This window comes from Onychomys torridus, chromosome 8 (genome assembly GCF_903995425.1).
Source record: "Onychomys torridus chromosome 8, mOncTor1.1, whole genome shotgun sequence".
Lineage (NCBI taxonomy): Eukaryota > Metazoa > Chordata > Mammalia > Rodentia > Cricetidae > Onychomys > Onychomys torridus.
The window spans coordinates 109,871,151-109,884,288 of NC_050450.1; the positions used below are offsets into that span (position 1 = coordinate 109,871,151).

Genomic DNA, 13,138 nt, shown 5'->3' on the forward strand with positions numbered 1-13,138 from the left:
ACTAGGAATTCAACTTCAATCTCCTTTAGGGAAGTTTTTGTCTTCTGGTCTTGCTGTAGTCTATCAGTATAGGCTTTTAAAAGAGGTCTTTTAAAAACAAAACAAAAGGACAAAAAAGGCCTAATGCTCTCTTTTCAATTTCTATCCTAAATGAGCAAATATTATCTAAGTCTGAACTGTTGTACTTATTAAATTTATTCATTTTACTCTGATTTACTTTGGATGTAACTGTTAGGTGTGTTTCCCTGAACATTACTTGGAGTCTATCACTAAGCATGACAGGATATATCAACAGTTAGTCCATATATTATTAGAATTTTTCCAGGTGCATTTATGTGTGTGTGTGGGGAGGTCCTGGGGATTAAGTCCCAGGTCTTGTACATGATAGGCAAACACTTTAACAATGAGCTATAGCTCTGTTCCTCAGCTTCAATATTTTGTTCTGAGATAAGGTCCTGCTATGTTGCCCAGACTGGCTTTGAACTTCAGTCTTTCTGTCTCAACCATCCTGAATAGTCAGGGCTACTGAGGCAGACACTGCATCTGGTTTCAGCTATAGTTTTTGACCAACCATAAAATGACTAGTTTAAACAAAAGTGATGGATTACTCCTCTTAACATATTCACTGCCACCTGTGGCAGAGTAACTGTGATGAGCTATAGGAGCCCTTAGCCTGAGGCTATGGCAACAAAACCAACAGAAATATACAGTAGATAGCTAGACCTGTGGTGATTGGGTTGTTAGCAAGATCTCTTTGAGGGAAGTTCACAAGATCCTCCTCTGACTTTTCCTTGATATTTCAACTCCCACTCCATCCTTTCCCAGCTTTAGGTAGGCAAGGGCTGACTGTGAGAAGTAAAATGTTGACTGAAGGTGGTTCTTTTTGGTGGTGCAGCTGTCTGTGGGTTGCCCCTGCTCTTGTAAGTAATCATAATACTCATTGATTTGTTTAAAATGGGGGGGGGGCAGAATCTTTCTTTAATTTGTTAGGCTCTTTCTTCTTTGGGGTAAATAAACATTTGGAAATTCACACAACTGCATACCATAATTCCAGGATGAGCACAATAACTCAGCAAACCATCTAAGAATCTATCTCCTGGTGTGGTGTAAGCAATTGATATTGCTTTATAGTCTCGCAAAGCATACAAAGATGCAACAAATTTAGGGGAAATTTTATTGAATGATTGTAACCAATCTTCAATAAATGCTATCTGGTTGCAGACTTTTTAGTTGAATATAGAGGAAATAAATGGGAGGCAACAATCTATCTGTTACACTTCCCTGTTTGGGATATATATGTATATGTGTGTGTATATATATATATTTATATATATAATTCTGTGAATTTATAATGATTCGCAAGTCTGGCTGTCTCAGTACGGTTTTCATTTAGATTGGAAACTGTAAACTTCAGATTGATAGATAACTTTGTAATTAGTATACACACACTTTCCTCTAAGAAATACTTAACATTCCTCTGGTTGGCATTCATGTTTGTCAACAAACCTAACTACAATAATCGTCAATCTCAGAAATTTGACAATCTAGTAGGCAAAAGAGATCAACCCATGACAACAAAGCAAGTGTGAATTTGCCCCTGCCACTGGGATGCCAGCACAAGCTTATCCGCTTATGCTCCCAGAAAGGGATTTGATAAGTCCTGGCATGGAGAGGTGCTCCACAGGGCTCTGGCTTGGGGAGATGCTCTGTGACAAGGAGAATGGCACTAACCCTTAACCCTGGGACAGATCCAGACCAGGAAGGTCACCTCCGCCACGTGCTCCCAACCGTTGCCTCCAGCATCCGGGCACCGGAGCGGCCAACGGCCCCTGGGTCCCAGACCGTTGGGGTGCAAGCAGATCAGCAGCAGCTCCTGTGAGCAGCTGTGGGCGACATGATCTCCTCCAAAGTGGCACCCGGAGAAGAATCACTGCGAGAGGCGCCGTCTGAAGGTCAGTTGGAGTCAGTGCCATCTGACGAGGCCGGCCCTAGCTGGGCCTCAGGGCCGCCATCGGAGCGCCCGCCGCCCCTGGGTCAGGAGGCACCTCTGCCACGTCGCTGCCACACCGACTGCTTAGAAGCGCCCCTGTCACGCAGCTTTCAGCGCCTTGGCTACGCTGTGGGTATGCACCCCTGGCTGTTTTTACTTGGGCCGGTGCTGCTGACGGTTGCTCTGGGCACCGGCCTCATCTTCCTGCCCAAGGAGAAGGAGAACCTGGAGGAGCAGTACACACCAATTGGCAGTCCTGCCAAGGCCGAGCGGCGCTTTGTGCAGGGTCACTTCAGCACCAATGACACATACCGCTTCTCCGCCTCCAGAACCAGCTCCGAGGTCAACTTTGCGTCCATCCTGGTGGTGTCCTTTACCGCCTCTCTACTGGAGCCAGGGGTATTCACGGAGGTGAGTAAGCTGGACCGAGCAGTGCAAGCGCTGAAGGTGGTACAGGAAGATGGAACACAGATCCTGTACAAAGAGATATGTGCCAAGTACAAGACTCTGTGCGTGCCACCCAACCCTCTGCTGTATGCCTGGCAGCATAACTCGTCATTGGACCTGTCAAACCTCACCTTCCCTATCCATGACTTGAACAACCACTTAGTCTATTTGGCGGGCTTCTTTGGGGGAAATGTCTTAGGCCAATCGATGGGAAGAAGTCAACGACTTGTGGAGTCCCGAGCAATTAGGCTGCTGTACTACCTCAAGACCGAGGACCCAGAGGACAGTGAGCGTAGCAAGGCATGGCTCACTCACTTTCTTAACCAATTTAACGACATGAAGAGCAGTCTGACTTTGGAAGAGACAGAGGTATTCTGGAGGTTAGGGTTGGCAAGGGTGGCCAATAAGGGTGGGAGGTCTGAAGATGAGGTGGCCCTTGGATTAAAGCTGGATGTGCTCTCCTGTGCTTGTTATGAAAACCCATTGTAACATGGATGACGACACCGATCATAAAATATTAGCATCATTCTGGTCTGTACATAAATCCTGTATCTGTAAGTCTGTTTAGTATAGAAACTGATTTTCACACTTGGTGTGGGGTTTGGTTTTCTAATTAAGTCACTTGGAATTTCTTTCTTTCTTTCCTTTTTTTTTTTTTTTTTTTTTGTTTTTGTTTTTGTTTTTTTTGAGACAGGGTTTCTGTGTAGCTTTACGCCGGTTCTGAAACTCACCCTGTAGCCCCAGGCTGGCCTCGAACTCACAGAGATCCTCCTGGCTCTGCCTCCTGAGTGCTGGGATTAAAGGCGTGCGCCACCACGCCCAGCGGAATTTATTTCTTTTATTGAGCTCCCTCTTGTTCCTAGGAGTCCCTAAAGCCTGTTTGTGCCCAATGGGGGAGGGGAAACAGAACCTTCAAGTTCTGTCATGGTATTTAAGAAGATAGATAACTAGTTCAGCCCTTTTCAGGTTAGTTATAAGGCACCTAGCTTAGTTTTGAGGTATATGTTATCTGTTAAAATTCTGGGCAAGTAATTCCAATAACCCTAGTGAAAGCAAATGCCTACTGGAAAGCCAAGTGTTTCTTAAAGTGCTACTGATTAAAATATGAAAAGATACCAATCTAATAAGATTTAGAAAATGCCACAATTTTCACAGTTGTTAGTGAGAATAAAGTTTCACAGTTGTGCATAAAATTCAGTTTTGGTTTGTTTAGATTTAGGGTTAGGGTTTTTTTTAACCCGATCTTAGCCAAAATGCAGAGAAATTATTAAAGTTTGCATTTTGAGGGAAAGGTTGGAAAGCACACTGCAGATTTTATGTGAAGAAGCAAATCATTCACTTTTTGCAGCATGCCCATTATTAAGAAGCTGAAGTGTCCAGTAGTGTTTGCAACTTTTGACAGACTCTGGAATCTGGATTTACTTCCTGAGTATTTTTTAAATATTTATTTATTTATTGCAGGTAGTCTACTTTACATCCCTTTCAAGACAGCTGGAGTTTGAGGCAACCTCTAAGACTGTGATCCCTCTGTTCCACTTGGCATACATTTTAATCATACTGTTTGCAGTTGTATCATGCTTCAGGTAAAACTCTCACTCATTTTTTTGCCCCTTGCCTTGTAATATATTGTGATAAAACATACATGATATACAATATTTCATTTCTAACAATTTAAGTGAACAATTTCGTGATATTAATTATATCCATACTGTTTATTCACCACAACTATCTGCTTTCCAAGGTTTTTGATCAGTACTAGCAGATACTCTATGTTCATTATGCAGTAACCCCCTAAACCCCTCTCCCATGGTCCCAGACAAACTTGAATCTACTTTCTATTTCTGAATTTGCCTATTCTAGACTTTTCCTTTCTGCTCTTTATAGGTTACTCAGTCTAAAACCAGAATAGACTAAGATATTTCTGTCATCTTTGATTTTATTTCTTCCCTAGTTTTACAAATTTCAAATTATTTAGCTTTTTCTTTTTTAAAGCAGGTATCTATTGTCATAGTTTTACCTTGCCACTTCATTCCACAAGTTATAATATTATTTTACTTTTTAGTCGCTTGATGGAAAACCATGACCAAAAGAAACTTAAAGAAGAAAGAGTTCATTTTGGCTTGTGTTTCTCAGGGGATGCAGTTTATCAAGGAGCAGAGAGCTGGCTGATCACATTTCATCCACACATAGGAAACAGACAATAGGAAGTGGGTGAGGCTATAATCCCTCAAAGCTAGTCCCCAGTTGTGTGCTTTTTCTAGAAAGGCTCTGCCTCCTAAAGGTTCCATAACTTCCTCAAACAGCACCACCAAATGGGAACCAAGTGTTCACACATGAAAGCCTATGAGGGAAATTTCTCATTAAAACTAACACTTCCTGGCCTGGTCCCCATAAGCTCACCAGTTCTAGTTGGTCTGACCCTGTCTTCTCATCACTGCAGCTGTGGTGCAAGACATACACACATAAAATAAAAAAATACAAATTTTCAAAAAGATTTTAGCACTGCTCAAAAGTCCAAATCCTCTTCTGAAAGCAATTTTTTCCTTTTTTTTTTTTTTTTTTTTTTTTTTGCTTACAAACTGTATGACTGTGGCAGGCTTCTTGTTATCTAGTTCTTACATCTTAAATTAACCCATTTCTATAAATCTATACCTTGCCACATGGCTTGTGACTTACCAGCATCTTACATGTTGGTACTCATGGCACGGCTGGCAGTGTCTCCTCTCTCAGCCTTCCTGTTCCCAGAATTCTCTTTTCTGTTTGTGCTGCCTATGCTTCTTGCCTGGATACTGGCCAATCAGCATTTTATTTATACATAGCAATACCCACAACAGATGGTTTCCTAGGGTTCATTGGTCATGGTTCCTAGCTGAATCAGTGAGCTCCAAGTTAGGTCAGAGACCCTGTCTAGGCAATTTCTTAACTGTGATTTCCTGTTTAAAAACAAAAACAAAAACAAATTATGTATCCCTTAGAAAATGGGACATAATATATATTACCCTGTGGTGGGTATTGTGTTCCCTGAAATATTATGTGTTCCCTGAAATAAACTTATCTGGGGTCAGAGAGCAGGACCGCCACAAGATTAAACGTAAGGATAGACAGTGGTAGCACACGACTTTAATCCTAGCATTCCAGAGACAGAAATACCTATGGATCTCTGAGTTAAAGGCCACTTTAGAAACAGCTAGGCATGGTGTCCCAGAAACCCAGCCTTTAATCCCATTGAGTGATGCAGAAAGTAGAAAGATATATAAGACATGAAAACCAGGCCCCAGAGTTAGTTAAGCATTTAGTTAGTTAAGCGTTTGGCTGGTTAGCATTCAAGCTTTTAGGTTTGAGCAACACAGTTCAGCTGAGAGCCATTGAAATGAGGACACAGAAACTTCCAGTCTGAGGAAACAAGACCAGCTGAGGAACTGGCGAGGTGAGGTAGTTGTGGCTTGTTTTGCTTCTCTGACCTTCCAGCATTCACCCCAATAACTGGCCTCGGATTTGATTTTATTAATAAGAACTTCTAACAACTCTACTACATTACCCTTCCAAAATGAAAGTGTGGGGGCATAGTAAGGAAATATTAGAGGAAATCCAGACTGAAATCCAGCAGCACAAATACAAAATTTTGTAGCTCTGTGTCGGATATCTGGGACTTGAGTTTCAAAGGGCTTAGATGGTTCAGTCCTTCCGGTTTTGTTGCCAACAATCTCTCTCTCTTGGGCTGGTTCCATTCCCTGTATTCAGTTCTCCTTGATACATGTCTTACAGTTTTGACATCTCTAACATCTTGAAGTCTCAACTACAATTTAGGCTTCACTTTTACACAGTGACCTTTCAGGGCCTCTGACATTGGCATATATTGCTTGGCCTCAGTGGCTCTTTGACACTGTGGAGGAAGAATCAATGACTTTCTCAATTTTGCATCTTTCTTGTTTCAAAACTAGTACTATGTGGACAACACTGTGAAGTTGAGCTGCCAGCCTCAGATGGGCCATGCATGCTTGCTTTGTTTCTTTTTCTAATTGCTGAGTTGCTTGCATGTCTTGTGTGCCACAAACCTTACACTCTATTGATGAAAACGTTTTTAGGTTTTTCTCATCTAAAATTTTCCTTTGAATATCATTATTGTCTTATTTCATATATATGTGTGTTTTTTGCCTGCATGTATGTCTGTGTGCTATGTACATGCTTGGTACCTATAAAGGACAGAAGCCATTAGCAGATCCCCTGGAACTAGAGTTATGGATGGTTGTGAGCCACTATGTGGGTGCTGGTAGCCAAACCCTGGTCCCCTGGAAGAACAGTCAGTGTTCTTAAATGGTGAGCCATTTTGGGCTGGAGAGATGGCTCAGAGGTTAAGTGCACTGCTTATTCTTCCAGAGGTCCTGAGTTCAATTCCCAGCACCCACACGGTGGCTCACAACCATCTGTAATGAGAACTGTTGCTCTCTTCTGGTCTGTGGGTGTACATGCACACAGAACACTGTATATATAATAAATAAATAAATCTTTTTAAAAAATGCTGAACCATTTCTCCAGCAACCCTTTAAGGAGTTTGTTGAAGCCTAAACAGCTAAATCCTTCACTATCACTTTTCTTGAAGATTATTCTGTGGCATTTTCCATTTTCCTGCACATTTAGTTGTACACTCAGTAGGCGACATGAAGTTTTCAGCCCTGTTTTAATTTTCTGGAACCACTATGATTATACATTTTCCACTGCCTCCAAACAACATTGTCAGCTGAAACATCATTTGTTGCTATTGTATGACATACACACACGTCTACTCACCCCTCACCCCAGAAAGGGAGCTCATGATATATCAAAGTAATGATTGAAGCAGAGTTAAATTTGAGGAACCAATGAGATTGTAATGAGGTTACTAAAAGGAGAATGGGTAAGGGGCTAATTACAGGACTAGGGGTGACTTAGAAAGAGCAGCTGGATCATCAGAAAGCACAAGTTAACAAGAGTGATGACTCATGAAAACAGCATCCCTAGAACTCTGCACAATTTGCAAGGATCTTTCTGTGGCTTTCTGTGGTCAGTTTCCTCTCCTAGAAGGTCTATGAGAATTTTACAAGCTTTTGCTTTCCTAGAAATCTTTGTATATTTGAATGTGATCTTTCCTCTGTCTTAGAATCATTGGTTTGTGTTCCTTGTCATCATCCTCACATATAGGGTCCTAACTTTTCTTTTTCCTATAATGTATTTGGAAGTATAAGATATCAGGCATGTTTTGAAGAAGTTTCTAGCAAGTAAATTAAAAAAATCTGTAGTATATTGCCAAAATTTTAAAATGTACTGTTGGGGGTAGAGAGACGATTTAAGAGAATTTTTTTGTTCTTTCAGGGAACCTAGGTTCAGTTCCCAGCACTCACTTGGTGGCTTATAATAAGACATCTTCTTCTGACGTCTATGGGAACCAGGCATGGACATTATGCATATACAGATATGCAGGCAAAACAAACATACACACAGAAGAAAATAAATCTAAAACTTTTTTAAATGTACTGTGGCCAGTGGGGTGACAAAGTGTTGTATCATACTTTAAACATGTATTTATCTTTTTTCTGTTGTTCTGACAAGGAAATAGGTTGGCCATTTAAAATGTGTTGTATTCCAATTCTTCTCTTTCTTTTTTCAAATTATCAACCTTTCTATAGAGCCAACATCACCAAGTAGATAAGAGTAATGAAAATGATTTAAAACAATGTTTCCATACTTTCAGCCCAGTATTCACTGGTCTAATTTGAAATTGCAGACTACTGATACTATGTGTCTAGTTGAAGTTGGGTTGGATGGACACAGAATTGAATACATGCTCTATTTTATTCACAGCTTGCCCTTGGCTATGCTTTGGATATGGTTTTAGTGAGTCCTGGTTCATGTATTAGAAACTTGGTTTTCAGCATTGTGATATTGGGAGATAGTGAGACCTTTAAGAAGGAGAGACTATGAACAGTGATAGTGAACATGATAAGTCACTGGGGATGCTGTCTGCAGAAAGCACTGATATGGTTCTCATTAGTTCCTGTAACAGAAAGTTATGAGAACAGCAGACCTTGCTCCTAAATCTACCTATTTTCCCATCTTTCCTTTTGTTTTCTGTCTCTCTTACACATTCCCACCACAATGACATGTACATGTTATAACACAGTGAGAGTAGCCCTTGAAAAGATAGCTGCATCATCCTCTTGAACCTTTAGAATTGTGAACTAAATGTTTTTCTTTTTATAAAGTATAAATCCTCCGGTATTTTGCCAAAGCAACAGATGAACCAAGCCACCATCTATTACCTACTGTATTTCATTCATACCCTTATGAAAGTCAGAGCAGAGTTAACCATTTACAGTGCTTAGCAAATTTCTATTCTGAAATGCTAGCCAGATTGGTGCTTGGATAGTTACATAAGAATCACCCAGAAATGTTTATAGATTCCCAACTTTATTGTCTCCTCTATTTTTGTAAGTTAATGTAATAGTGCCTGTTTAAGGTCTCTAGCAGACAGATATGGAAATTATCATCCCAGAGGCTTCTGCCTTGGTATCTAAGTCAACAACCAATTAGCAGGATTTCAGTATGGAAGCTACCATTACAAGTTCTTATTTTTTCCCTCTAAATTTACAGGTTGGACTGTGTAAGAAACAAAATGTGGGTAGCAGTCTTTGGAGTGTTTTGTGTTGCCATGTCAGTGGTGAGTGGCTTTGGCCTGATGCTTCACATTGGGGTCCCATTTGTGATCATAGTTGCAAATTCACCATTTCTTATTCTTGGTGAGTAAAACAAAATATGAAGTTGTGTTGAGTCTGTAGGTGTGTGCAGTGGACAAGGGAATTCATTTGTGTAGGAGACTTAGGCAACAAGAAGAACAAATTGAATTATCTATCCTCACAGTTGGAAAAATATAGAATCCCAGACAAAAGAAAGGAACATGGACTTTAATTCACACTGAAAATACAACAATAAATATACTGTATTAAGGAATATACACTAAACTAAATTTTTTTTCTAGATTAATCAGTACTAACAAGACCATTTTGGAATGTTGTGTGTAAATGAGCACTCAAGATTCTGCTGTAGGAAAAGTATAAATGGGTTTGCATTCCCCAAGTTCATAGCAAAGAACTATAGACCAGAAATTTCACTTCTATAAGATCTGATAAATGTAATTGATTATAAGTAGGACAAGTGGGTTTATTTTGGTGTGTTTTAGAATAAGAAAATATTGAAAGCAACCTGATCCCATATCAATGTGGCATTTGTCAAATCAAACATAATAAAAAGTTGAAATCATATTTGGCCTTTTAAAAAAGACATATGATGAATTAAATGAAAATTTATTGTTATAAGTCAAGACACATGCAATGGATAATTACATGGGTATAGTTGTATAGAACAAATTCTAGATGAATTTTTTAAATGTGTTTTCAGGGTTATCCTTGAAAGGGTGATTATAATTTTTTTGTATTGCTGTTTTTAGAATTTATTTTACAATAAGTATATATGTCAAACTATGCAATTCGAGAGAAATCAGGCTTTTTCCCCCTGTAGATAGTAGATGGGTTTATATTGCACATCTGTCTAGCCTTGCTCTTCAGAGTATACCCTTATGTTCGTACACTCAGTCACTGAGCCCGTGGTCATTAATAACCATAGGGGGACATATTTATTGTAAGCCAGTCTGTATTCACTGTATTTATACAGTCCGTATCCACAGGAGTGTATGTATAGATTTGTATATGTGATTCCAGAAACTTAAGAACTGTGAGGAGAATTTTTGAACAAATTTCTATAAGTAATAAAAATCAGTTTTTAAGCACCCAAGAGGTACAAGTGCATTCTATTATTGGTTCTCAGTGCCTCTGATTATTTCCTTTGTTCAGATAGTCTTCACCTGCTAGTCATGGGGTGCTACCATACAGTCTATGACAGTCCCTCTAGCTTTGTGCAAGTTTTGGGTCTTTCTACCTCAATCATGTCCATGAATATGCAAACTATAGGCCAATGTGTAATTCCTAGTATTCCCTTAACCTTAATTTGTAACCTATGAAAAAGAAGTTTACAGCATTGCATTCCCAAGAGCTGCTGTTAAATACACATGGAAACAAAAGCACACATGAATGCAAGCAATATCAACTGCAGTTTAATGTTGGAGGGAAGTGGAATTCATTGGCAGCAGGCTCAGACTGTCTAGTTTTCTTACTTTGATGGCCTCATTTTTTTTATATTGTTAATGTGAAAGCTCTCAAATATTCCTCAGTTCTGTTTCAAGCCAACCATGAAATGACTTTTGCACACCTTTCTCATCTCAGGACCAATGAAACATTCTATCCACTGCATGCTATATGTCAAATAGAAACTACCAAGGACACTAGATTTGTGTGTTTGCCTGGAAGTAAATCTATAAAGTGGGTGCTATAATAAAAATAGCACAACTTGGATTGCCTTATGCTACCTGTAAACACACTTGCTAACTCCTATTTCAAGCATCAGAATGTTTGATGGATATGTTTTTTTATTAATTGAAATGGCTCATGGGATCAAAGATAGATTGCTAATGCTGTTTCTACTGGCATGCTGTCAGGTAGATGTCCACAATTTATCATGAAGACACCATGGATAAACACTAGAACATATGCTGTGTATTAACAATATAGGTATATGCAAAGCTAACACTTATAACGAGTGACAAATTCTGTTATAAATTCAGAGAAAGACCAAGAAGATGGTGTTTAAGCAGAGATTTGTAAGACAAGCAATAGAAAATGCTCGGTTGTTTTAATATTTAATGTTATTAATATATAGGAAGATCTGTTCTTTTGTTACAGGTGTTGGGGTTGATGACATGTTTATCATGATTTCTGCCTGGCAGAAGACTAGCCTCACAGAAAGCATAAGAGATCGACTCTCCAGTTCATATTCAAAGGTGGCAGTATCCATTACAATCACCACCATCACCAATGTCCTTGCTTTCTATACAGGAATCACCAGCTCTTTTAGATCTGTACAGTATTTTTGCATCTATACAGGAACAACCCTGCTCTTTTGTTATTTTTTTAGTATTACCTGTTTTGGAGCAATTATGGCTCTGGATGGTAAAAGAGAAATTGTGTGCTACAACTGGCTGGAAAAGCCAGACCAAAAATATGCCTCATTGAAAAAATCCTGCTGTCTCCCATTTGGTTTATCCCCAGATGAACATGGAGAAGATAAGCATCCAATGAATTTGTTCTTTAGAGACTATTTTGGTCCTTTCCTCACAACTTCCAAAGCCAAGTTTTTTGTAGTGCTGATATACATTTTCTATATCATAAGCAGTATATATGGATGCTTCCAAGTGCAGGAAGGGTTAGATCTTCGGAACCTGGCAAGTGATGATTCCTACATCACACCATATTTTAATATTGAGGAAGATTATTTTTCAGATTATGGTCCAAGGGTTATGGTCATTGTTACTGAAAGTGTTAACTACTGGGATGGTGATGTAAGACAGAAACTGGACAAATGTATGATAAAATTTGAAGAAAATGCATATGTAGATAAAAATCTCACAGAATTTTGGTTGGGAGCATATATTCAATATATGAATAACAGTGGAAATGATCCCAATGACAAGAACACCTTTATGAATAATATTTCAGGTTTTTTAAAAATTTCCCCTATTTTTGCATATGATATTAATATTTCCTCATCAAATGAAATCACTTCTTCTCGAGGCTTCATCCAGACTATAGGGGTTTCTTCCTCAACCAATAAGAAGAGAATGTTACTACAGTTACGAGGCATAGCTGAAAACTGTGAAGTTCCCTTAATGGTGTATAACCAGGCATTCATATATTTTGACCAGTATGCAGCAATAATAGAAAACACTGTTCGAAATGTCATGGTTGCATCAACAGCTATGCTTATTGTTTCCTTATTATTAATTCCTCATCCAGTGTGCTCTTTGTGGGTTACTTTTGCTATTGCTTCTGTGATTGTGGGAGTTACAGGTTTCATGGCATTCTGGAATGTTAATCTTGATTCCATATCCATGATTAATCTTGTTATTTGTATAGGGTTTTCTTTTGATTTTTCTGCACACATCTCCTATGCATTTGTTTCCAGTTCTGAGACCTCAGTAAACAAAAAGTCAATTGAGGCTTTGTATATGTTAGGCTATCCAGTGTTGCAAAGTGCAATTTCAACAATAATAGGGGTGTGTGTTTTATCTACAGCTAAAGCTTACATCTTTAGGACATTTTTTAAGATTATGTTTCTTGTTATGTTTTTTGGGGCTGCTCATGGCCTAATTTTTATTCCAGTATTCTTAACCTTTTTTTGAAAGTTTGTTTGAATACACAGTAACAAATAACCCTAACCAGTTACAGAATTCCTGATGACCTAAATCCAGTCTGATTGCAAAACATACCAATTAAGACTAGTCAATAGAAAAAGAGAGAGATGAAATTAGAAGGGGCGTTGTGAGGTAAGAAGAATGAGAGGTAGGGGTGAGTGGGAAGGAAGGGTAATGTGGGATATAAACAAATATAAAGCACATTGTATACATGTATGAAAATGTCTCAATAGAAACCATTAGTTTGTCCAACTGGTATACACTAATAAAATATGAATTATGAATGTATAACTGAAAAAAGATATAAAGTGTTAAAAATAGTCATTCTACTTTAGAAATGTTTCCTTGGCTTTGAAGTCCCATAT

At 38.9% G+C, this 13,138-nt stretch overlaps 1 protein-coding gene across 1 annotated transcript; it reads left to right on the forward strand.

Annotated features, from left to right (window-relative positions):
• Nucleotides 1–1,894: 1,894 nt before the first annotated feature.
• Nucleotides 1,895–12,761, forward strand: Ptchd3 (patched domain containing 3). The gene is made up of 4 exons (XM_036195345.1): nt 1,895–2,806; nt 3,899–4,020; nt 9,065–9,210; nt 11,266–12,761. Exons 1-4 carry the CDS (start codon nt 1,895–1,897, stop codon nt 12,759–12,761), a joined length of 2,676 nt encoding a protein of 891 aa, XP_036051238.1.
• Nucleotides 12,762–13,138: the final 377 nt, after the last annotated feature.